Below are 26,911 nucleotides of genomic sequence, written 5' to 3' on the forward strand. Positions count from 1 at the left end.
CGCTGCACCATGGCACTCACGACAGCTCAGGCTGGCCTACAGACCTGCCCAGTGACTCCTGGTGGGCTTGGAGAATGCACATGCTGTGAAGGCAAGCAAAACTGCTTGGAGAACTTGCATCCTGAAACACCACTGGTGTTCTGAGCTGGTGCTTAGATATTAAAAAAATAAGCAACTTCATATGGAAGACACAGTACTGAAGAGAAGCAACTGAAACCTTGTGTGGAGTACCTTGGTGCTTGGACTGGTAAGCCAGTTCACTGATTTACAACCATTTGATTCCTGCTATATTCTTATTTATGTCTACTTATATTTTTGCAGTGTACAAAATAAACCTGCCAGATTAAAGCAAAATAAACATTAGCTAATCAGAAAAGAAAATTTGGTCAACTTCAATCAAGTTATTCTGAAGACCAAAGGGAACTGCAGAAATTCAAGCGAAAAGTAAATTAAGAGGAGATACGAAGCTCAAACTGCAGCGGCCAACAATACATTGCTAGTGGGAAAAAAGGAAAATACAATCCTGGTGTGTACTCACAAGAGTGTTTGTAAGATGAGAGAGGCACATATTCCCTTCCATTCAGTGTTGTTGAGTTACAAATCTGGCATTACATTTAGGAAAGAAGAAAAACAAACTGGAGACAGCTCAGATGAAAGAAATCAAATAAGACAGGTGTGGAACAGCTCATATGTAAGGAAAGGCAGAAATAACTAGGTCAGATTTTTACTTGAAGGCATAAAAAATAGAGACCATTTTCCATCTTAACTGTCAGAAATTTGAGCTCCATTTCTGATTTGAATTCCTGTGGCTTTAATTTCTCTATACTGCTTCTTGTTATGGCTTTTTCCTTTAAATTAAAATGCTGCTCAATACCTAATATTTACTCATTGTAAGGAACTTATAAACTGTAATCACCTTTAAGCTGTTTTTAATAAACTAAACAAATAATCTCTTTACCTATCACTTATTTTCAAACCATTCATCATCTTTATGCAGCCTTACCCCATTTTCAACTTCTCTATCAAAATGAATAGTAGCATTATATCCAGTGTCCCACTAGCTGGCTTAAAATACTTATTACTGGAGGCAAATTACCTGTAAACTACTGTTGAGTCCTCTCTTTGTACATTCAGGAATGACATTAGCTTTTTTCACTTCTACATCCTCTGGCATTACACTTTCAGTTGTTGTTCACTGATCTCAGTCCTTTATCTAAATGTTCCAGAACACAGTTTCTCTGCTTGTAGGTCTACATCCATCGCTTCTAGATTTAAGGACTTCATTGTATTGAACTGTACTTTGTTTCAGTGGGTCAAATACACCATCTGTTCCACTGACTCTAAGTGTGACCTTCAGTCTAACGCAGTACACGCACTTCCTTGAGTTAAACAGAGCATAACTTCTATAAAAACGTCCAATTCTGTTTTAAAATGTGCACTGAAGAATCAATAAACAGCTCACAGCCCAAGATGAAACTTTTTTTAGGGGACAATTACTCTTTGCTTTACTGCCAGTCTGAAAATGGACAGCTTCAGCTTTCACTGGGTCTTGTTACCACTATCTGCTTGACCGAAAATTTTGGGTGTATTATTAACATTTACACATGCATCTGAGATCCAGCAAGTTTTTTCCCCCTGTATTGTGTTCAAGAAAACAGAAAACTGAGAAAGAAACATGGAAACAGACAGTAAGTTGCTTTGTGTTATAAAGTGATCACTTTATTCTGCATAAAGAGAAAACAAAACTACTGGGCACCACATATAATCCTTACTGAGCCCAGTGCCCTAAAAAAAAATTCATCATCTTCTGTCCCACACTCTATACAAATCATTATGGATACCTCTTTTGAATGAAGAAACCACTCCTAGCAAAAAAATACTCTCCATTTTATCTTGGAAAGAACCAAAGTGACTGAGCCAACAAAAAAGAAAATGTACACCCTTTGCAGATTACAATGCATTCAGATGCATGCACCGGAAGTTGAATGCATTTTGAAGTGCAAAAAATACTGGACAAACTTAAAAGGAGATAGTGACTCCACCGACCACCACAGTCAGTGGCAGAGAACATGCATGCATCAGGGACATCAGGAAAGAGCATTGGTAGTTGGTATAGCGATACAGGCACTTCATGCATTAAAGAACAGGATGCAAGGCACATGTAGCCTATCGCATGACTGTCATATAACACAGCAAGTATGGAGACCATGTTGTCTATACTCCTTCGGTAACTTAAGGACAAGTTCTTGCTACTTTAGGTACTTACACAAGCCTCATTTTTGGACATTCAAAGTCTCATTTTTGGACATCCAAAGTTGTGTATCTAAGTATATCAATCTTTAAAATATCAAAGCATCCTTATGAGGCTGTCATTCCTACAAGAAAAACTGAGAGCTCCCCTAGGTGATAAAGGAATTCAATTTTCAATAGAAAGTTAGATCCCTAGCCCCAGAGCAAACTCTTTCTTTCTGCATACAGTTCCCACAGCAATAGCCTGTGTCACTGGGTACCAAAGCAAAGGTCACTGAACACACAGAGCAAGATTTCAGGGTATTATCACACCCGAGGTAAGAGCCATAACCGAGTGAAACAGCCAGGTTGTTGGTTTTAGGTAAACTTTTCAAGGCTATCCTCTTTGGCTTATCCACTTAGTTTTAAACATACATCTCAGCAGAAATAGAAAAATACCTATATCCTCTCACTTCCTTTGGGGGGTGGGAATATTGCACGTCGGAAGAGCAGAGCAATACTGACACTCCCCTGACAGCCGCCTGCGACCACGCGCCTCTCGCTGTGCTGCGGCCCCAGGTGCTGAGGCCCAGGCCGCAGCCGCGGCTCGGTGTAACGCGGCGGGGGCTCCCAGCGCTCCCCAGGGCAGCCCCAGGCCCAGGCGGGGAAGGCCCTGCCGGAGCAGGCACGCAGGGCTTCCCGTGGCCCCTGCGCCTCAGCTCAGCAGCAGGGAAGCGCTCTCCGGCAGACAGCAAGCGGCTGGCGCTCAGGGCCAGCCCTCGCGGGGCAGCCTGCCCAGCCGCCCTACCTACGCCGCGCCCGGCGGGCCGCTTCCCAAGCTGCCGCTGCAGTAGGTGGATCCCTGGGAGGCGCTAACCCCCTTCCCTCCTCCCTCCCTCCCTCCCTCCCTTCCCGCCCGAGGAGGCGCCTATGCGCGGCGACGCCTTCCCTTGTCTCACTGGGGGGAGGACGAGCCGCGGCCCGCGGGGAAGGTAAGCTGCCGAGGAAGGGGATCGCTGCTGCCGCCGCCCCCCGCCCTGCGCGCTGGCGGAGCCCTGCCCGCCGCCCCGCTGAGGAGAGCGGCGGCCGGACCGTCGCGCGGGGTCTGGCCCCCGTTCCCGCCCCGCGCCAGCCGCTGACGGGGAAGGGGCGGGGAGCGCGGGCGGTGCTTCCCAGCCGGCGCCCGGCAGCGTTGGCTGCGGCCCTGCGGCGGGGCGGGGCGGGCCGGGCCGCCGGCGGCCTGCCGGGTGTGCCGGGCCCGGGGCCTGCGGCAGCCTGCGCGGGGGGGGCCTGCGCTGTGGGGGCGAGGCCGAGGAGGCCGCCCGGCCTTAGGCTGCTCTTCGGTCACCCCGCCCGGGGCCATAGGCGGGGAAGGGCGCTGTCGCCTGCTCTGCTCGTGCTGCGTTCGCCTGGGGCGTCTTCCTCTGGCACCTGGTGTATAAATGGCTGATAACGCGGGGGTTGCAGCTTCTGGCGGCGAGTTAAATTTGCGTCGCATGGGAGAGCCCTGTCGGCAGGTGTGCGGGCCAGGCAGTGCCTTCGGTGTGCTCGGCCGGGTGGCCAGTTACGGCTTTAAGGATGAGAAAGAGTACTTGGGACACCAAGGGTTGTTCATGCGTGGGAGATGGGAAGGTTGCATTGTATTTCCTCATGGAGACGAAATTTCTAGCATTGGTGATGAAAAGAGAGGGCACAGTCAGCAAAGAGTTTACTGGAGATTATGAGTGGAGCAAGGTGTGCAGGCGGTGGTGGCCGTGCATCCTCAGCAGTGGTGGCTGTGCACCATCGGGAGCCGTGTGGGCTGCGCTTATGTTGAAGGATGTGAAAGTAGACGTGGTGTGAGGGAAACATGTAGAAATCATGACCCTGCTGGATGTGGGGTAGGAGAGCTAATACTGTCCAGGCATGAGAAATAAATGTGACAGAATGACACAGGATGTGAATGGTGTGATGGACTGTAAAGTAACAGGAAGAGATTGTGTGAATAAAAAACCCCTGAAGCATATCGTTGCTTAGAGAAAGCAAAATTTGAAGAGCTTTTGATGGTGTCTGCCGTAGACCACAAGAGTTGTATTTGGATAAGGATATTGCTTACTTAGAGGTACTCTCAGGGATTATGTCACAGGTGGATTTCTTTCTTAGATACAGGTAACAGCATCATTTGGGAAGGGCATAAAGAGATTGAGTTCTTACATGCAACTGCTGTAAGCTTGCCAAGTAAGCACTGAATTGCTTCAGACTTGTTTTCAGTCGATACTGTGAAAAATTCTGAGGAGAGCCGGTTTATTCGTCAGCTTGTGATCTTGGATCTCATTTTTAATTAGATTAAAGAAATAGGAATAAATTAGAGGACTAAACAGAGACAGGTTTGAAATTCCCAGTTTTAGAAGGGTTAACTTTGAAAAATCAAGAGGATTAATCAGCGATGTTAGTTGTACTGGAGTCCTGAGGGCCTTGGAAGCAGAGAAGGTATGACGCTGTTTTATGCCAAAGGTAGAATCTATTTGGAATTTATATCAAAAAAAATGAGAAAGGTCTTTTGAAAAGAACTTTTACCCATCTCAAAAAGGATTCTGGGAATAAAGACTAGGAAAAGGATGGGTAAGCAAAGAAAAATATGAGAGAAAATGCAGCTGTAAACCAAAAATTGACAAAAAACATTTCTGGGTTAGTTATAGGCAGCTGTTTTTTAAAGCTTCTTTAATCATGTAAGTGAAAACAAGAATAGTGGTAAGACCACTGAGTGGTAAAGCTGAGGTAAAATAACCGTGATGCATATGGTCTGTTGCAGTTTGGTGGAAGCTACTGCAGCAGGTAGATTTAATACTAGATGCTTAAACTTGCACCACAAAGAATAACATTTTGTCTCTTAATTAATTTTTAAGAATTGGGAAACCTCTATGTGTTATGTCTAATCCAATGGTCTTGCCACTTAACATTGGTCAGTTCCAGTATCGGAAGGCTGTTAAATACATACCCAAATGGGCAGTTGTGCAGTCATTTAGTCACAGAGGAAATGGGTGAACTTTTCTTTCATATACACATTCTATTTGCTGTTGTAGTTCTCTCTTCTGTATCTTTCTATGCAGACAGCTATAACTATAAAAATTTAAACTATCAGAATTCTCAGCTCCAGGTATGTAATACCTGTTATGTGTGTATATCTTCATATTAGGTATGTGTTTATGTATATGCATTTGATGTATATACGTAGGTGAATTCTGACTTTGTGTCAGGGAAAGATTGCACCATCCTCCACCTGCCCAGGTGCTGCATTTTGGGTTCATGGTAAGTGCTCTCGCATGTGCCCAGTGTTCTAGGGAAGCATAAACTACAGCCAGATTCATGCTGGAACCGTGCTAGACGTTGTCTTGAAAAAACTCTTCTCTTGGTGACCCAACGTGTAGCCCTTTTAGCTGTAGGCAGGAGCCCTTATCATGGACAAAGGCCCCAATGTGCAGAAAGACCATGCTAAATGGAAGCAGGCAAGGAATGTAGAAAAGAAAGCCATGTGGTTTAGTAATGTCTGAGGGGGTTATTAGGATTTAGAATGTTTTAGAGGTTACATTTTATAAATTAAAGCTTTTAGTCTAAATGAGGCTACAATGACCTTCCTTGGACATCTAAGACAGTGTTAGAAGTGTAGAACCTTGAATATTTCTTCTTTAACAGCTAGAGCAGATTGTGAGGTCAAAGATCCATCAGCTAGACAGCTCAGTGTTTGGCTGGATCGGGTAACTGCAGACTGCTAACAATTTAGGCTAGGTGAGATCTCTTGAGAGGGGGCTTAACAAAATGCGTGCATTCTCATGCTGTTTTTCTCTTAAATGCAATATAGTAACTATGATTACATGGTAACAGAAGGGGTCTTTCCAGACATGCTCTTCCTGTGGCATTGAACTGATGTCCAGTCAGGCTCCCAAATGCAGGTGCAATGACACCTAATATGCAAAGCTTGTACATGGTTTATCCTGAACAATTTCATGGCCTGTTAGTGTTTCTTAAATTCTTAAAGCTTTAATATTTTCTGTACTAAGATTCTTTAAGTTTATACAAATGTAATAGTTATTACTTTCACATATTTATTGCATTATTTTGAATTATTTTGCTCTGTTACATTAACACTTTTTAAAAGCTCTTCTAAAAGGAAATCTTTGGAATACTTTTATTTCCCTAAAGCTGATTCCTTGAACTCTCATGTCAGAAGGTCAAAATGAAGAACAAGTACAAGTTTCAATTCTGCCAAATCATTTATATGGTAAATTAAATTTTATGTAGCATTTAAAATAAAGAAGAGCTAACGATTGTTCCAGTTGTGGTTTAGTATGTTTATGTGTATATATGGATTACAGGAACTGAAGTGTGTTTAGAGTTTGGCTAACAATTCAGCAAAGAGACAGCTTTTCAAGGTAATTTTCTGAAAATCTTGGATCAGCCACATTAAAAAATGTGAACAAATGTTTTTTGTCAGCATCTCAGGTTAGATTTAGATCACATTAGGTTAGATGTAGATAGAAGAATGACATTCTGTTCCCAAGAGACTGTCTAACAAAATGTTTGATTATTTTAACACACTTAAAGGTCTGGTGATAATGCTCATTATATTTTTTTCTTTTACTGCAGAAGTAAACTACTAATTATGTGAAAATGACTCCAGCGGCCTCCTATAATGCTTTTCAGCATTGAAGGTAGTTCTTGCATTGTTGCCATGATCCGAAACACTTGATTGCCTTCAAAAGGTATTTTTGCACTTGTAGAAAGAGGTATAAATATTTTTAAGTGAAAATATTTTTTGATTGACACCTCTTTATCAGGCTTTTTTAGCTGTTGACCTTGACATTTCAGTAGGTCTATTAGAGGCATAATTTTAGTGTAAACTTCATTACTATTTTCTGGTCTTTGTATTTCTGGCTTTCATTAGTTGTTTGTTATGTAGTTTCTCTTCCTTATTAGTTGTTGGTCACATTATTCAAAATCTTTGTGTTTTTTCAGTCAAGTAGTTGGATAGCCAAAGCTTTGACATTATTTTTTCAGGGTGACTGAAGGGCTTGTAGAATGAGAAAAGAATTTGAGATCTTTTTTTTTCTGCTGCTTTGAACATTTTTCCTCTGGTGGGTGACGATGCATTTTTTTTTTCAGTCACTTCTATTCTTGTTGCTTGCTGGTGAACAATACGCCATTCTACATCAATGATGATGATAGACAGCAGTTCTAAGGGGGACAAAACTAATTGGGATAAGAATTGGAGAAATAAAGAAACTTAATATGAGTAGTGTGTTATACTCATAGGACTTTTAGAACATCAACTATGATTTTTTTAAAATCAAATTAGTCAAATTTGTCTTGCTAACCCAAAACCCCAAGGTTGGTTTTTCTGGAGGTGAGGGAAGGGTGTCCCAGAAATCTACATATGATTTTTTCAAAGCATTTTTATCACTTAGGGCAGAAATTTCGCACCAGACCCTAACACTTACCTTTAAACCGTTGGAGAGTTGAAAAATCATGCCCTCTGTTTTCTTTCCTGTCTTCTCACTTCTTCCAAAATGTTTTTCCCTGATTGTATTTGCTCTTTATTGCAGACATGTTGAATCTGTATTGAAGGATGGTGCTAAGCAAGGGTAACGACACAGTGTTCTCACTGTCTTCCTTGCTTTTCTTGTGCCCATGTTTTCTTTTGTGTGTTGTTTGCATCTTATCCTTCACTGCTTTCATTTTTGGCAGCCAATTTCCTTTTGAGGCTGATGATGTTACTGAAATAAAGGCCTTTGCGAATAGGTTTCAAGCATGCAGCTCAACTACAGCATCCTGCCTATAGATGAACCTCTGAAAACTTCAGCTGAGGTCCATCCCTGGAGCCAACAAATGAAACTGGATATCATGCAAAAGAGAGGTGGCATCTGACAGGATGTTTTCACTCAAGTTTTGTCTCTGGATATTGAGACAATAAAGCTGTTTTATCTCAGATAATTTCAATTAGAAATTTCTGTAGCAGTTACCTACCTTGCAAGGTCAAGGATTCACTCTTTCAGACTGTAAATACTCCAGCCTGTCAGAGTTTCTTGGATCTAGCCTCTAAACTGCATGTAGATTTGCTCTTGCAATTAGTAGGCAGCCAGTGGAACTTGCATCAGAAGAAAAGTCACAGTCTGGTGTGAGAAAGCAAGAAGGGAGGGAGAGGAGACTATGCTTTAGATGGAGTTTTAACAGTTTTTCAACCAACCATTTACTGTTTCTCGAGGTCTGCAATTTCTTGGTAATGGAAAATGCTGCATCAATGGAAGAATGAATGACAAGAGCTGAATTCTGTCAATTTATTTTCAGCACTGGATGGAATAGTGACATTTCACTGTACAAGAAGAAGGAAGATAATTATGAAAATAGTCTTCCTAGAAAGGGAGTGTGACCTGTTCAATAGGTATTAACTGTTAACAGTATTACTGGTCTGTCCTCTCCTGCTAGATCACTTGGACAAGTTGGCATCATTTCATTACTACTCTGCTAGGGAACTGCCGAGAAATCAAGAATATCGGAGAAGGTTAGGTTCCTTTTTTCCGTGATTTTTTTCCTCCTAACCTTTCCTAAGCCTGTGGTTAGACTCCTTGGGGAAGAAGCTCCAGACAGACCTTTGATTCAGCAGATGAGATTCATAAATGCTCAAATTAAGTGGGAGGAAATACCAAGTGGAGTTCTGGTTTTTGTTTGCTTGCCAAGTTCCTAGAGAGAGAGTGTCTAGGAGAATGTTTATATTTGAATGAGTCAGTGAACCTCTTTAAATATTTAGGATTAAATGGTTTTATACTGCTAATAGAACTTGGCTATTAAAACTAGTATTTGTGTTCCTTAATCTTATCTGTACGGCAGAAGCATACGTATATGCCTTACCCAGAGACATGTCATGGCTGGACTGAAACCAGGGTCAGAACTTTCAAATTCCAAGACCTAAACTCAGACTGCCAGAGTATGCTGTCCAGATTCTTAATTGTACTTGGATTTCAGACAAGAGATTTGTGAAGGTTTAATATAAATATTTTTGTATTAAAATGCTGTGCACTTCCTCAAGAAATGGATATTTACAACAATGAAGTTTTCTCCTTTTGATCTGTACTTTAGAATTTTTTTGGAAACACAGCTAGTGAAAATATATATGAAGTTTTAATACATTAGAAATATTTCATGCTTACCTTTTTTACTTTCTAAAGTAAGAATTACACTTTTTTAAGAAAAATGTGGCTAGCAATTCTTAGCAATTATACACATATTATAAAATTTAGTAGATGAACCTCAATAACTTGTCTGAAATAGCTAGGGTATGTTTTTCTTCTCTACCTGAAGTACTCAAATATACAGGGTTTTATCTTTTTAATTTTTGATTAAAATACTGTTTTTTCTTTGCTTTACTCTGTGTGTACAATTTTTATTTTTATGGAGGCAAAATTCCTATGAGTAGGCAGGTATGAACCATCACTAGTATTTTAAAGGTATACGGATAAGAATTATTTGTAGGCTTAATGATTTTATTTTTTGTGTGTCTGTCTGTATTTTCAGGATCCCAGGGTGAATATTTACTCTTAAATCAATTACAGGTTTTTAGAAAGAACACCTTTGCAGATGCAGATATGTGGCAATCAGTATGTACTTCTATTAGAATACGCGAGTTTGCATGGAAGAATAAATTGGTGTCATTTGAGCCATCCTATGTACTCCTACAGGGCTGCTTAGAAATAAGGTGTCTATGTTTGCATAACAGCCTGAAGAATGGAGTTGCAAGGTGATTTTCTGTAGGGGAATTGTAGAGGAGTTATAGAGAAATGAAGGCAGGTTAATTAACATTGATATTACACAGCTGTGGGCTGGCTTCAGGGGCGGTGGGTTGGCTGATGTGGATAAGGTGCAGCTGTCGCTGGTTCCTGCTAAGTAGTTAAATAGCAATAAGGGGTATGGAAGAAGACCTCTGGATGAAGAGAGACCTGGAGGAAGCAAAGAGAGTGCCCTGGATGTAGGAGAGGCAAGAAGCAGGGTGGGCTGGCCTGAAGAGGATGAAGAAACAACCTGGACAGTAGATGAACTGTTGAAACCCTGTGGGGGATTGGTGGCTGTGCCCGGGCGAGGTGTGGGAACTACTTATTGACGTTAACGTGGTATGTGGTGGTAAAAGCCTTGTTGCAGCTGGCTAGTTCTGGTAGTGCTGCAACAATTTTCTCTTAGTTATATATAAGATAAAACTTGTTATAACTTTCTGAATTGTGATGACGTATAAGTGATCTTTGGCCTTGAAAATTTAGGGCAGAACTGTCTGCATGTCTGTGGGACTCTGAAAAGTAGTGGGCTGGAGAACCTTTTGTTAGGTACCTGAGATGGTTAGATCATAATGTTATCTTTCTTTATGCTAACAAATAAACTGCTTTTTAAAGTCAAATTATGCTTTTGTCTAAACAGAAGCAATTGAATTGAAATATTGGAACTTGAAGAGTCATGGGTGTCAGTTATGTATCCAGTGGCTTGAGGAAGGAAATAACAGATTTCTACATTAATTTAATTTGGAAAATACACAGTTAGTAGTTATTCTCTTGGGGGCTGAGTGTAGGCTAAGGTTGGCCAAGAAGTGGGTAACACAGGGGTCCTCAAACTTTTTAACCAGGGGGCCGGTGCATGGATGAAGTGGCAGGCAGTCATCTGCGGCTGCTTGGTTCCCCCCCCCCCCCCCCCCGCCCCAACCCCTGGCTGGGGTGGGGGTGGGGGTGTGTGTGTAAATACCGGGGGCCGGTTTGAGGACCCTGGGGGCCATATCCGGCCCGTGAGCCATAGTTTTAGGACCCCTGGGGTAACATATCAGCATTGCTAGTGAGTGCTGGAAATTGATGCTGCAAAATACTGGATAGCCTTGATAATCAGTTTCACAGTAGGACTCCTCAGGTATTTGAAATTAAATGTTTTGGAACTTCAGTAATACAGTTCTGGACAGGCTGTGCTCATGCCACAGGCCTTAATTGGGTGAGTTTTTTCTAGTTTAAATAGAGATAGTGTACACAAAATCAACTGGTTGCATTCTTGTTGTTTGAAAAAGTATGTTGAAGAAAATAAGAAAATTACAAATTGCTTAACAGCAAGAGCTTAACTGTTACCCTATATCCATTAAGTTCTAAAGCATGGTAAATGGCTGTGTGCCTTGTTGTTCTTAGCTGCTGCTCCAGCATGGCATGGATACCCTATAGGTCGCGTATCATATCTGCCAGCACCATTTGGTGTTGGGGATCCCCAAGGTCATCTCAGATAGCAGGAGGTGCTAATGTGTGGGCAACTGAATCGGCCCGTTAGCCTTTCCTAGTTAAAAGGGAATATAACTTAGCTTCAATTTATTTCCGTTTGGAAAGCCTTAAGCTCAAAGTCAACATGGACAAGAGAGTAGCTGGACTTCCACACGTGAGCTGAATTTATCATGTAATGTCTCAGACTAAGTGTATAAAATACAATGTGTGTATGTAGATTTGTGGGTTTTGTTAAAACATAAGCTTAACAGTGTGCGTGTTCAGTATAGTTAAGCTGCAGCAATTGTTTGGATTTTATTTAAATAAATACATTTTTGTTTATTCAGTAAATTAAGTTATTTTTTAAAAATAATTAACATCTATAATATTTAAATCATATTAATTTCACATATTCTATATTCTTGGCCTAGGTCTTAAGACATGAAGTCTTACGTAAGAGGCATGTTTAGTAGTAAGTTAGTCTTATAAAGCTACATTTGATACTTCTTTTACTGTGGTATTCCTCTGAAAAGTAACTAAGTAAAATGGTACCTTCTTGTTTGTTGGATGTTATTCTGCCTGTAGTCAGAATTTTGCAGACATTTAATTTTACATGAAACATAAACAGATTTTTAACCTTGGCTGAACCAGTGTACCTTAAAGAAAATTATTATGTACAACTTTCTCACTTGTTGAGTAAAAGAAGCTTGCACAGCTTCAGAGCTGTTTACTCATTTTTGCAGTTTTACTGAAAATGGAGTTGCATGGCTTTATGTTAGGAACTAATTTAAGGATAGTAGAGTCGTGCATATTTTATTTGTGAAGAAACATCTGATCTGAAAATCTGTTTCTATTGATAATGCATGTCATAAAAATTATACAAGTCATTTGCAGGGTTGGCAATATTTTCTGAAGCAGAGTGATTATTTTAACAATTTTAAGTAAACCTGAAAAGACCCAAATGTTTTTCTAACATTGCTTCTCAGAATGGAACTGGAATAAGGGCATTTGAAGGCTTAAGCCAGAAATGGAAAGCTCTGACGCATGTGCTTTTCTTCACTGAAAGAAACGTCTTGAAAAATTATGTCAGCAAGGTTCTAAATTTATTCTTCCTGCAATAAAAAGACATTGGAGTATTGTGTTTAATGAAACTTCTTCCTTTCCAATCGCACTGATTAATTTTGTTACTTGTTTTAAAAAAAAAAGTTTTGTCCAAAATTTCTTATGTAAGTAAGAATACAGAAGAGCAGAGTCTAACTGATCACTGTACATTGAATATAAAACCAAAGTTAAGTGAGCTTTGTGTGTGTTGTTTTCTCCCTCATGGATGCAAATAGTTCTGGCTTAATATTGTGTATTGTTAGCGTTGTTGCAGCATTATGATATGGTTATTTTAACCAGCTCTCTTTCTCTGCAGGGGGACACAAGCACAAATCCATATGGAGGATGAATCTCCTCCTCCTCAAGGAGTCGGTGTTAAGGTCAGCGTGTGAATTTGTATTGAGAGTTCTGTACTGCTCTACTCAAAAGGAAGAAGTTTGGTTCCATTTTGCAGTACCTTAGTATTTGCTAGTAACTCTTAAGATAAACAGAAAACTAAAGCTATAGGTAGAAAAATGATACTGGCAAATGAAATGTTGCTTATATGAGTCACAGAATATTAGAAGAACATTATATTCATTTTAATTAAGTTGAATTGCTCATTTGGCTTAAAAAGCTAGTTTAATTTAGCATAAAGTTCCAAAGTTACATCTTCCAGCCTAATGTTTCAACAACATAAACTTGTTAGAATAACTTTTGTAGCATAATTTGTGGCAAAAACTTCCTCCCATTTTTCCTTTTTATTTTCTTTAAACACTCTGTGTATAAAACTTAATGAAACATCATTCAGATGTTGAGCTTAATGATGATGCCTTTTAAGGTGGTCTGTGTGACAAATAACTGAATAACAAGCTTCCAAATGATCAAATGAACTGTAGAAGTTTTAGATTCCTTAAGGCATAACTGATACACATTTGGGATAGGTAGATGGACCGTATGAAATCTCAGATTCTGGTCTATCTTTCATGACATTGTGCAATGCAATGAGAGAACTGATCACTTATGAGACATAAATATTGGCAGGCTGATAGTTCAATCTGTTTTTCATATTTTGGGGACAATATATAATGGAGAAAATCTTGAAAGGTGAGAGAATATCTCTTACATTGACTGTTGCTGGTAATTCCAGACAGGATTTAATGGATATTCTTTGGTGTGATAATGTTTATTTCTTTTGTTTAAAAAAAGTCAGTATCAGAAGTGTTTCCTTGGGTGCTTTTTATAATAGTAGTTTGGGTTTTTTCCTTCAGTGTATTATTTTAGTGTTAAGAAATGTTACAGTTTGGGGGGTTTTAGCCTGCTAATTATAGAAGTAGAATATGAGTGCTTTGTAGAAGGAAGTTACAGGAAAAACCTATTCTATTTAAGATGAATGGGTTCTGACCTACTGTACACTCAGAATTTAGAGCCCTTATATTAAAGAAACTAATATATTATTTCAGTAAGGGAATCTGTATAACTGAAGGACACACTGATTGTGGTTTTGAACCTCAGGCTTCGTCAGTCTTGAGCAAAAGCAGGATGCAGTTTTGTTGGTGCAATTGAAAGAGTGATCAGTGATGCTTTCAGCATTCATTGTTATATTTTTAAAATCCTCCATAGAATTAATGCTAACCTTCTGACATAAAACAAATTGTGCTGCAAACAGCAGGTGAATGAAGCCTGATTCCATGTGGATTCGTGTCCTTTGTCTCTTATAACCCTGTGGTGTCATGAAGGACAGCATTTGCTAGGATAGCTTGGACCTAATTGCTTACTGACTTATCAAATAACATACATGTCTGATTATCCAGCTGCCTACTGCCAAATAGGTGGTGTTAGCAGAATCTTACTTTCCTTCCACTTACAAATCTGGCAGAAATTGCTCAGTTACTTGGTGTGAGGAGGTGGGGAAAGAACTGGTGTGATCAAACCCACAACTTTAGTGAAGATGACCAACACTTCTTGCCCTTTCTCAGAAATACATTATGAAGGAATGTGTGATTAACAGATATTTGTTTAACGATTTTAGTTCAGGATTAATTCAGGGTTTACCACTGTAGTTTCAAATGTTATCTATGTTTCTGTGTACTTTTTTGTATTAAGTGATACTAATCAAAAAAGCAATACTCTTCTGACCAGCATAACATGCTTCAGACTCCAAATTAGAATTTATTTGCATCTTTGTTTCAGTCAGAGGTAGAAAAAATAAGGTTCTGTAACAGATCATTTTGCAAGTCTGGTACTTGCTAGAAGTAAACCAGGAACGTTACATGGTAGGCTACATAATGCCTGTGATAGGCAAAAGCTGTTCTTACTTACCTTCTGATCTGGCAAGTAATGCCGCTTTTCTTTCACATTCAGAGCCATTTTAATTTCAGTAAAAAAAATTTGATGCATGCTCTGTGCAAAATTTGCCATTAAATTTTGGTACTGCAACATTTTTCTGATTTGTGTATAATAAAGCGGTAGAAATGTTGCATAAGATCCAGACATTAGCTTGACTAGTTTTAATGTCTGGAGAGACTTATTATTCTTTCTCTTTAACTATAAACTTGTAATTTGTGCTTGGATAAGCTGGAAAATGTTCAATTATCTTTTTTTTTTAATTATATGGCTACTTACATAAAATGCAGATATTCTTAGGAAGTTCCCAAAGATTCAAGAATTGTTGAAACACAAGTAAATTTCAGAAGTAAAGGAGAAAGGAAAAAGTTTCTCAAGTTTTCTCAGGTTTCCATTTTCAATGTTAAAAAAAGAAAGTGTATATTTCTCAAAGATACGTGTATCCTTGGGCAGATTTTTTTATGGTTTCATCTTTTAACGGGAATTTTAGTATTGGAGAAAAAGACAAATTAATTTCAAGTTTTGAATGTATGCCTTACAGTTTATGTTAGAATCCTGTACATTGAATTCTGTAAACTAGCAGTTAAGTTGTATGAATGCAGTGAAAATACAACCTCACCATTTAATCTTATAAGGTACTTTTCTCCATGCATATAGATACTTTTTTTCTGGATCAGGATATAGTTTATTTTAATGGCTTCCCTTCTAGAATTAAAACACTGGTTTGTGGTTGAAAAAGTAGAATTTTTTTTCCTTTTTACTGTGCAAAGGTATACATTTCTTACTGTTTAGGTATTTTATATAATTTTTCATAATATCAGGTCTTGGAGGCAACATTATTGTCAGCCCTGAAGATGCTGGATGTTGGGAAATGGCCCATTTTTTCTCTCTGTTCCCAAGAAGAGCTCAAGTTAATTCGTCAAGCCTGTGTGTTTGGCAATGCTGGTAATGAAGTGTTGTATGCAACTGAAAATGATGAGGTAATTGTCCAAGAATGTGTACGAACATGACATATTTAGTCATTTATGTATCAAGTTATTCTGAAAGCCAGTACTATGATAGTATATCTAAAAAAAGTTGCATGCAAAAATGTCTGATTGTTTTGATTGCTACTAAAATATTTTCAATTCAAATAAATGGCTTCCTACCACAGTCAGAGCATAAAGAGAAGGTGGTGTTAGACATTTCTTCAAGGTGCATAGTGACAGGAGAAGAGGCTGAGTCAGCATTAGGGAAAAAAAAATTACTGTGAGTGGCTAAATCCTGGAGGGGTTGTGAGATCTTTTTCCTTGGAGGTATTCAAGACTCTACTGGACATAGCCTTGAGTCAACTAATCTCTTTAGACCTTTGTGGAGCTGGGGGTTGGTTTAGTTGACCTTTAGAGAAGGTCCTCTATTCCAATCTAAATTATGATTCTGTGGTTCTTTTATAACAGGTTTTTGTGCTTGGCATGAACTGCAGTGGGTGTTTGGGAACAGGTGACATGCAGAGCACTATTGAACCAAGGAGGTTAGATACTCTGTGTGGCAAAAAGATAGCCTGTCTGAGTTATGGAAGTGGCCCACATGTTGTTCTTGCTACAGAAGGTAAAGTATGATCTGAATATTGCTTTTCCAGATAATCCACTTTACTTAATCCAGCAGGTGTGAAAGGTCTGTGCTGGTAATATGAGAGAATTGGGATAGACGTTCTGGGCTATCAAGTCCAACATATTTTCATTGGTGAATGTGATGTGTCAGCTAGTTCTGTTATAGCTAGTTCTTTTCAAAAGTTTTTCAGGCTCTCCTTTAATCTTGTTGCCACTTTGGGAAGGTTTTAATTTTTACTTTGCAGTTTGGAACTTTTGATTGCTTTTGAAATGCATCAGTGGCTATGTTATCCCCCTATGTTCTTGTGCCGATGTTGTCCTTTTGCTAAAATGTATCTTTTCCCTCCTGTACCTCCTTTTGGATGTGCCTAAAAGACCAGTTATATCGCCTCTCAGCCTTTTGTTTTCACTTGTCTTATTGACACACCGTTATCCACATCATGCTAGTGGCCCTTCTGTTCATAATTAAGCACATTATTTTCGAAGACAAATGACTAATACTGTGTTCCCAGTGAGATTCTGTTAGTCTGATGATGTTAACATTTGTCTCTTTCTCCATTAATGAGAATAAATCTTTTTGAGTAGTCTAAATTAGATGATGAAGGGTAGGTGAGAGAAATCATAAATGTGTGACTGTTCTTTATATTCAATTACATTCCACTGTTTTCTCCAGTCTTCAGGGTGGGCCATTCTGAATGCTTTTTATATATCTATCTACATTCTTCTGAGCTTTGTTGCTGGCAGATCTCACTGACGCTCGTACTCCTTACCCAGATAATAAAGTACTGCGAAAGAACAGGTCCAGGACTAGTCCTTGAGGATTTTTACTTGTAACGCCATTCACATGAATAACTTCCATTCAGCACAGCCTTTTTTAACCCACCTTTCAGACAGGCATTATGTATTTCACAATTCTTGTGTTAATTACTATAATTTCCAGTTTATATTGTATATTTCTATGTGGCTGTTTCACTTGTTTACTGAAATTTATATTCTCACGTTGGGAAGGAAGGGAAGGTTGTTTGCTTTTGACAGGATAAAGTAATTAATCTAACCTGTTACTGTAGACCAGAAATACTGGCTTAATGTAGCATGTTTTGCTGTGAAACGTCAATTTCACTCAGCTCCATGCTCATGTACCTTCTGAGCATGCAGTTCCAGCTAGCCTTACCGTCTGTGGTCCCAACCCAGGAGCACTTTAATGCGGATAACCTCATCTAACCACAATTATAGATCTTGATACAGATGCACACTTTGTAGTTCTGAGGGAATCCTTCTTCAGGATAAGGAGATCCTGGTAATCTCCTTAGAAATTGGATGGATTTGTATGTCAAACCTAGCTCTCATACAATAATTGTATGATTTAGGTTTAGAAAATTAAGATAATGCTCATAATAGACAAGATGAGTTCAGGACAGCTATTCATCATCCTGCACAACTGTGACTAGAGGACACTTGATTTAAAACGGGTGAAAGTGAGTACGAAAAGGTGTTAGCTTCATGGATAACAACAGAACCAGAAGTACCTGGTAATATCTGTACTCTAGTGATTGTAAATGCTTGGGAACTACAAAAAGTGACCAGGCTTATGTTTCTCTTGAACAGCAGCTTTTTTCTATTGCCAGTTGGAGACAGAATTTTGCATTAGGAGGACCGTTGGTCTAACCCAGTCATACATTTCTCGCATTCCTAATTTTACTAGCATGTTTCTCACAATAAAGGACGTGAATAGTACATTTGAATAACAAGTAAATAATGTTATGTTTATTAATACGTAATAGGATTTTTTTCTCACAAGCATCCTCGTGCATATTGTCAAGGAGGGAAGCTTGTTATTTGAATTTTCCAAAGCGGGAAACAGTGCCAACATGTAGACAAGAAATTGTGATTGATCGTCAGTAACAAAGAAATTGAAATGGGGACACTTGACTGTCATTTCATCCTTTTCTCTTCTGTATTGCACTATCTCCTTTCTTTTAACTACATGATTTCCTTTACTAAGATTATGGTGATACTATCCTTTGGGATTTGTGGTCCATGCTATGCAAAGGTAGCATTAGCAAGTCAATGCACTTGAGCATCAAAGGGCGCGCATATATATATACACACATACACGCTTAAATATGTATATTGTTATTGAATTTGACTTTTCAATTGGGAAAATTTTATTTTAGAAGGAGAAGTGTATACGTGGGGTCATAATGCTTATAGTCAGCTGGGCAATGGCACAACAAATCATGGTTTCATCCCCTGTCAAGTCTCTACTAACCTGGTGAACAAGAAAGTCATTGAAGTTGCCTGTGGCTCTCATCATTCTATGGTGTTAACATCTGATGGAGAGGTGAGAATAGCTGGAATTAATCTTTTTTCTTTTTTTTTTTTCCTCCTTCTCTTCATGAAATTCATGTGTGTGAGAAACAGGAAACTATTGTGTACCTAGAACATTAGACCTTGCTTCTTGCTAGCCCTGCAGTGCTGATGCAACACAAATGTTTGATAAAAATGGAAAACCTGTTAAGGTCTAGCTGCTTTGAAGTGCATGCAGAACATTGATTTTTGTAACACATCTGCTTGGAATAATCAATTATAATTTCTTTACAGAGGGCAGGTAGTTCCTTCCTATGCTATACTATACTGTAGATGCTTTAATGGCATTAAAGCTGACAATAATATAAATCACATTCATCTAAGGAGTTCTGCCCACCAAAGTAAAAAGTTTTCTGTCATTTACTTCAAAGTGCCATTTGTGTCCAGTTAGCTATTCGGGTTCTAGAAAACTAGCAATGGACTCTTCCAGCATAAACGTAGCTGTCATGTTGCCTCATACCTTTAATTGGAGGAACAGAAAAGAATGGTATAGTTATATAAAATTGAGTTGCATATTTTTGAAAGAAACAATTAAACTGTAAACCTGCATTTCTTCCTAGATCTTCAAAAGGATAAATCCGCTTGAACTCAAAATGTTTTTTTATGCATATAACTTTTTTCCTCTCTTACATATGTATTTTGAACTGTATATTATGTAGCATTCTTTTATGACAATTCTCTTACACCAGGTATACACATGGGGTTATAATAACTCAGGGCAAGTTGGATCTGGTTCAACAGCTAATCAACCAATTCCTCGAAGAGTTACCAACTGTCTACAAAATAAAATAGTAGTTAATATAGCTTGTGGACAGATGTGCTCTATGGCTGTGGTGGAAAATGGAGAGGTAAGAAATTTTAAGTGTATTTTCTGACTTAATTTTATTTGATGTAGATTATTTCAGATCTGTCAGTAATGAGCTACTACTCAAAAAGGAAGTGTACCATTTCAGACTCCCTCAAATCTACCTGCTTATACTGCTTGTAAAACCCCTTGTCATGAATAGTCCTGCACATTCTGACATATTTAAGCACATCTTCCTATCCATGCTGATTATGGTTTCTCCTTTAGAAAGGAGGTAGAGTGAAACAGGGAAAATTATTCACTAAAATTTGGTTTAGGGCTTTTTGGTTTATGAGATTACTCATAAAATTCAGCAGCTGTTTCTATTTATCAGCTATTGAAGTTGGCTTTGAGTTGAAGGAATTCAAGTATCAAATTTCAGGTTTACTTGAAAATACAATTCTGAGGTAAAAATAGCATTGTGAAGGTCAGGAGAGTTTTATAAATTTGGGGATTAAATCACATCAAATCTATATATGTATACTTTCCATTTCATGCTAGCTTCATGTTCTCATATGTAAAAATAGTTACATTTGTATCAGAAACTTACTGATTTTTAGAGCTGGTATTATATTCTAGCAAAAATGAAAGTGCCGATTAATAAGTCATCCTACTGCTGTCTTTAGCATTCATAGAAACATAAAATACATAGGTAGCGAAGTGAATATTCAAACAGAAACTAGAATATTAAGTGTCAAGAGTGTGAGCATAATCTGAATGCTATTTTAATTTTCAGTGCTCATATGCACACTTTGTCAAGAGAAAGCAGAAAATAAAAGTACATTGCATATATTTGTTCTGTTGCAGTACCCTTTGAATCCCTCTAGTACTTTATCGTTGCAAAGATACAAAGAGGTTGTTGTGTTCTTGGTTTAGTTCATGTAAACTGAAGATTTTGGGCAGCCTACATCCTCTCTAGCTCCATTACTCCAAGCATTTCAGTTTAGACCTAAGTAGCTATTGACTACAGTAGAACATATGTCACTTAAGAAAGGGAAGTACTGAAGCCTGATAATTTATGTTCAGCGTAAAGCTATCAACAGCCTGCTCAATCAAACTGTTGTTCATAGCTTCCAGTTTATATTTGGTTTAGTGTGTTTTCTTTTCTGTTAGAGGATTTTTGAATGAGAAATTAGCTCTTTGAAAAAGAGTATTCATGCTGAATTTGCTCTGTGCTGGGAAACAGCCACATGAATCACTTATTTTATACTCTTCTTATTAAAATGTTGTAGTCTTACATAATCTAACTCTTAAAAAGCAACACGAATATGAAAGTTTAGAATTTTAGATGAGCATGCAGTTGGTATTTTAAACAGAAACAGCATTCACAATTTGCAGTACAGAACAACATGCACATATGTATGTGTATATATATAGGTATGTTTGTATATATGGTTTTTTGTGTATCTACGTATGTAGTACAGATCCTAGAGGTGTGGGGATGGAAAGTATTAAGGAAAATTATCATTGTAACTCTGAAATAGTTACATTGCTTTCAAAAGGAGTAGATAGTAGCAAGCAGTTAAACTCCTTGTTTCTGTTTTTCAGGTCTATGTCTGGGGTTACAATGGCAATGGCCAGCTTGGGCTGGGCAGCAGTGGCAATCAGCCAACACCATGCCGAATAGCAGCTTTGCAAGGCATTCGTGTACAGCGGGTATGTGTGTGATGCTCCATGTCAAACCTTTTATGAGAAAATATGCTAAGGCATATTCTAAAGTTAAAGGAAACAGGTCTTTATTTAAAGGGCCATTAATCAGAATAAAAACATGTATCTTAAAATGGACCTCTTGTCAGTAGGGGAGGAGCTGTGGCCCTGTGGAGTTCAGTGGGAATTTTGCCATTGGCTTCAATGAGGTCAGGATTTTACTGAAAGAGGATGAGGCCATTAGAAATGTTAGGTCTTTTTTTTTCTCCTGTGAAACTTAACAGGGGTTTTGTTTGTTTGGGTTTTTTTTTTTTTATTTATTTTAGTTAATAAGAAAGCCTTTGTTAACCCCATTCTTCATTTAACCCCCGTTGTCTTTTCTGGGAAAATGCTGCAGTTGAGCATTTTGTCTTTCTGGCAGACTGAGTATCACTTTTAGAATTGCAGTCCAGCCACAGTGACTAAGTTGTATTTGGAGTCTGAAGAAATTGTCTCCAACTGCTTTTGGTCAACAGTTGGTATGATTCTATGGTTAGTCTTGATCTTGGGTGGTTATTACACTTTACCAAATAGCCTGCCTACAGTGTAACTAGCGAACTGATAACCTGTTTTGACTGATAAGAAATATTTAAAGTAACTGTAGAACTTTTCAGTTCAGTTTTTAATTGATTTATCCAAAATAGAGGATACTGTCAGGAAAATGACACATTCTGCTAGAAAACATAGGGTTTGTAACCAGGTGAAAATTTACAGGACTAATTTGAACTTTGGATTTATAGACTTTGGATTTAGGGGAAGTCTTGGATTTTATAAATCTTTTAAAATAAACTCATTTAATGATAGTTTTACATTCAGTTCATACAAACAGTAGCTTTGCTGGTAACAGTCGGTGTTGGAGAGTAACATAATAAAGGGAATATTATTTTTCCCCTGTATTTATTGTCCTGTTTAGAGAGTGAGTGCACCGGTAGGTTTGACTTGGATCCTATTTCTATCCACTTCATTTGCTTGATACTGATTAATACCAAGTTGTATACCTCCAATCAGTGAATAACTTCAGGATTTATCTCATCTAAGCACATCATATGCTTCATGGATGTCAGTGGACTACATGTACTTACAGTATATCTGCTTTACAGATTGTTCAAAACTAGCACACATCTTCATATAATGTGAATTGATAGCCATCTAGCTATAATGTTATATTAATTCATGCAGAGCAAGAGTGTTGCTGGTAATTTTGCCATTGTGTTATCTGTATGTGCAGCATGTGCTGCATATATAGGTCGTAAAGTGAATATTCAAGCAACCTTGTGTGGGGTGCCTGAGGAGGCAGCTCAGCAGGACCGAGTGGGTTTCCACAAGAAGGTATGAGCTGACAGTTGTGTACTGCCATCAAGATGAAGAGTTTCATTTCTTCCCTCTTTCATGACTGGCTGCTCCTGTTGATCACCTTGTGTGGGCACTGGTGGTCCTCAGGCTCAGCTGTGGAGAGTTTTCTTCCAATGATGTAACTCATCTCAGCAGAGGGTCCACTGGAGCTGGCACAGGGAGCGGACAGTTCTGGGTGGCTGGCAGTCAGGGAGTAGAGGAGCAGACAGGGAGACCTCACCTGTTTTTACAGGCCTGTAAGCTATTCATGTGGAGCAGTTGCCCATAGAGCAAGGTCAATACAAGACTGTCTGCCTCTTTCTGCATGCTGTTCATATTTGTCATATAGTTTTCTTTCTTCCTCGATTTCTAGCTATTCCTTTGCTGTACTCTTGAGATGATCTGGCAGGGTTCCTCACTGGTACCTTTTTTCCTCAAAGTCACCTCATCTGCTTTGCTTCCCTTTTTAATGAATGTTTCTCTATTTGTAATTATTTTTAATTTTTACACTGATATAGAATCAATAACATTAATGTATAGCATAACATGTAACTATCTGTTATGTATTAACTTACTGTTACATAAAAATGAGATTGTTCTTTTTATTATTCCTTATAGGTTGCCTGTGGCTATGCACATACATTAGTGCTAACAGATGAAGGTCAGATATATGCCTGGGGAGCCAATTCATATGGCCAGTTAGGTACTGGGAATAAAAGTAACCAGTCTTATCCTACAACAGTTATGGTGGATAAGGACAGGTAATGCTTACAGTCTTGCAGTCAGACATTAGTTGTCATACTCTCAGAAGAGCTACAGAAAAATTATGGCATTTTTAATCTGTTTTTTGGAAGAAATGGCCTATAATTTTTTGTAGTAGTTCTTCTGCTAAATGTGAATGGAATTTTCAGTGAAAGTGCTTGAATCTGCCCCATATAACCACCCTTGTGAAAGAGAAACTGAATGTTCTGAGCCTGAATGTGCTATTTTCTGCTTCGTCTCACACCGTACTTTATAGGCCTTAATTGCAGTTTCTCTTCAGTGGTGTAGTTTCATTGTTTGAAGTCAACGATAAAAGCTTTATTGTTTCTGAATATAAATTGACTTTTAGTATGCTACTTTCCACAAGAAGTACACACAGAAAAAGTAAAATTGGACACCTGGAATTTGTGTTATTTCTGCTGTTAAGTCCAGCTCATAACCCAGGAGAAAAAGAGAGTTCTTGGTATTGTTGCCTGAAAATTAAGCTTAGATTTTTCAGAAGTTAAATATTTTCCAGTAAGGCCTTGATGGTTAGTGGGTGGTTATTTCTATTGCTAATGTAAAGCTGTGTATATATGTGGCCAGAAATTTGAATCTGTTCCTTACTACTAAGGTCTTGATTTTGGCTTTCTGTTGTGAATGATAAGAAAAGTGAGATATTCCTCTTAAACTTATCTCTGTATACAGTACTGTAAGAGGTAACTCACTCCGGTGATGAGACATGACCTGTTTTTAAGGTTTTGATTTCTTTGTGTGTTTGTGCTTTTGCTTAAAATGTAGCTGATTTTTTTTTTTTCCAGAATTTTGGCTGCAGTTAAAATGTTACCATATTTTAATACAGGTTTTAATGTTGTTGTGACTTTCCCTTTTGTTGGCCAGAATATGTATTCCTGGTGTCGGTGAGAATATTACACTCACTACAGCCTGCAAGATTTGTACGTACAGCTTTAAGCAAGTTGCTTCCCAGCCGTTTTCCCCAGACAGCTGGGGAAACAAGTAAACAAGCAGTAGTTCATGCTGTAAAACAGTGGATTGTGTAATGTTGTACACGGTGTAAGTTTTGAAATCCTAAATGAACTTTTGGATTAGCAAGATAGCCTAACGTAGCTGAAATACACTTAGAAACAGCTTTTAGTGCTGTTTGGTTCTGATTTTTTATTTTCAAAATGAAAGTCTGTTAAACATCAGTAATAGTAATTGTGTGAATAATTACATTCTTTTAATTAAAAGTATGTTTAAATTGTTGGTTTATAACTGTTACCGATAAGCAAGCAGGAAAAAGTTTTTCATTAACTTTCAATTATAAGCCAAAATGCAAATTCCCTTTTTTTTTTTTTAAATGTCTCCTCATTTCCTCTTCCATCTTCTCCAAGTTCCTGTTCTCTACAGCTTAATGCAGCCACTCACCTCACTGCTTAGCACCACCAAGGACGTTCAGAGTCTTGAAACTCAGCTGTGTTTGAGGGAGCTAAGGGGCTCATTAGAGCATGTGCTGCAGCAGATACAGTGCTCTGCTGCAACAGTGTCTTACCACTCCCAAGATGCTTTTTCATTGAGAAACGTTGAGCACGTGCCACTTGAAGGAACATTGATAGCCCTTTTAATTTTGCTACGTATGATAAGAAAACATTCTTGCAATTGGAAATGCATGCTTACAACTGTTTTGCAACAGAGGAAGACAGGAGGTAGTGAGCTTCACTTCTGAGAGTGACTTGCCTTTTTCTTTGTTTGCTTGTAAATTCAGAGTTACAGAGATTGCGGCCTGCCACTCTGCTCACACGTCAGCTGCCAAGACCCAGAGCGGCCAGGTGTACATGTGGGGCCAATGCCGTGGGCAGTCAGTGATCCTTCCCCACCTCACTCACTTTGCCTGCACTGATGATGTGTTTGCTTGCTTTGCTACTCCTGCAGTTATGTGGCGTCTGCTGTCAGTAGGTGAGCTTAAAAGTATTTTTTTTTGTTCTGACATCTTCTAAATAGAATCATTAGTACATAAAACAGTTGCGTGTATTGGAAGTCTAATCTTAATTTCTTGCAAAAATATACACTGGGAAGCATAATCATAATCATATGTTACATATGTGTAATTGGCAATATGGAATTGTAAAAATTGCGAAGGCCTGATGGCAGTGCTAAACAATTGTTTTATTGATGTAGTTCATTTCTGTGGGGAAATGCCTTGGGTTTGGGGAGGTTTCTTTTTTTGTATAACCACTGAATGTTGCTGTGAAGTGGCCATGGGTGGAGAAACTGAGTTTAAATTGGGAGACTTGAGGGAGCCATGCAGAACATTTAGGAACCCTGCAGCTTTCCTTGATGCCCTTTAGTAGACAACTGAGAAATGAGGGAGCCAAATTCCCGTGTTCAGAACTGGCCACAGGCACTTAGTCTCATCACAAGTGATCATGACCTGCACTTCTGAAGAGACAGGTTGCTGGATCTCGGATATTTGGTTAACATTAAGGTTTGTCTTGCTGGTCTTGACTAAAAAGTGTTAAGTATATAGCACTAATGGAGAGCTCATTCCTCAGCCTCAAATTCAATTCTGTATGGGTTGCTACTTAAGTTACTGGCTTTGCTGACCTAATCAAAGGTGAGATTCTTGGGGTTGTTTGTAGGTATCATCTGGGAGCCTATGCTAAATGCTGGAATGAAGCAACTTGTAATTTGTAGTTTGAGCTGTACTGAGTCCATCATGCTTCTATTCCACTTCTGTACTGCCTTTGCAATAGCTTTTGTGTTGCTGTATGCTTTTGTCTGACCATTGTAGAACACTTGTTTCCTCGGTGTTTTCTGGATACCAAGGTAAGGAAATTCTGTTAATAGTATTTGTATTTCATCTTTGAGAGACTAGACAATTAAATGGAGAATCCTGTTGTCAGGAAACTGCTTCACCAGAATTCATGTTTTAGGGCACAGTCTGAAGACCCACATAGGTTGAGGCACTTGTGCTTTCTAGGGTGTCTTGTTCAGAACTGTAAGATATATGTTTGATAACTGTGGAAATTCTTAATATTCCTAATATTTGCCTACTACTAGATCAGATGTAAATTGTGTTACTGCATTAAAATCTCAGGCAATGAGGTTGTTCATTCCATGTAAATATGTGTGTGTTGTTGTCAGTTCCACATAAGAGTATCTGTAGTATATTATTCAGAATTTTCTTCCATAAGAACTGGGTATTTTTATGAAGGAAATGGGACATTATTAGTATATGTAGCTTAATAACAAATTCAGTTACATGTATCCTACATACATTAGCAGGGTTCTGGGGTTATTCAGCTTCCATTTCTTCTTGCCCTGTTAAAATAGTACTTCATACTATAAGAATTTCCTTTCTACTTTTTCTCTTGCCTCTTGTTCTCAGTTTAGTGCAGAGTATTAAGGAATTTTTCAAAGGAGAGTGGAGGAAGACGGGAAGCAAAAACCAC

General features: G+C 38.6%; 1 protein-coding gene across 22 annotated transcripts in view; it reads left to right on the forward strand.

Moving 5' to 3' along the window:
* The first annotated feature begins 3,077 nt into the window (after window positions 1-3,077).
* The window catches only part of LOC130144957 (RCC1 and BTB domain-containing protein 2), a 34,491-nt gene continuing 10,657 nt past the window's right edge, over window positions 3,078-26,911 (forward strand). The window contains exons 1-11 of one of the 22 annotated variants that reach the window (XM_056329260.1): window positions 3,078-3,221; window positions 6,853-6,917; window positions 8,551-8,644; window positions 12,892-12,955; window positions 15,722-15,880; window positions 16,337-16,487; window positions 18,664-18,830; window positions 19,546-19,704; window positions 21,249-21,356; window positions 23,337-23,479; window positions 25,225-25,415. In XM_056329260.1, the coding sequence (XP_056185235.1) occupies window positions 6,899-6,917; window positions 8,551-8,644; window positions 12,892-12,955; window positions 15,722-15,880; window positions 16,337-16,487; window positions 18,664-18,830; window positions 19,546-19,704; window positions 21,249-21,356; window positions 23,337-23,479; window positions 25,225-25,415 (1,255 nt within the window). In that variant the 5' untranslated portion in view covers window positions 3,078-3,221; window positions 6,853-6,898. The other 21 variants (XM_056329268.1, XM_056329265.1, XM_056329281.1 and 18 more) reach the window with 21 other exon arrangements.

The sequence above is a fragment of the Falco biarmicus genome, chromosome 2, assembly GCF_023638135.1.
Source record: "Falco biarmicus isolate bFalBia1 chromosome 2, bFalBia1.pri, whole genome shotgun sequence".
Classification (NCBI taxonomy): domain Eukaryota; kingdom Metazoa; phylum Chordata; class Aves; order Falconiformes; family Falconidae; genus Falco; species Falco biarmicus.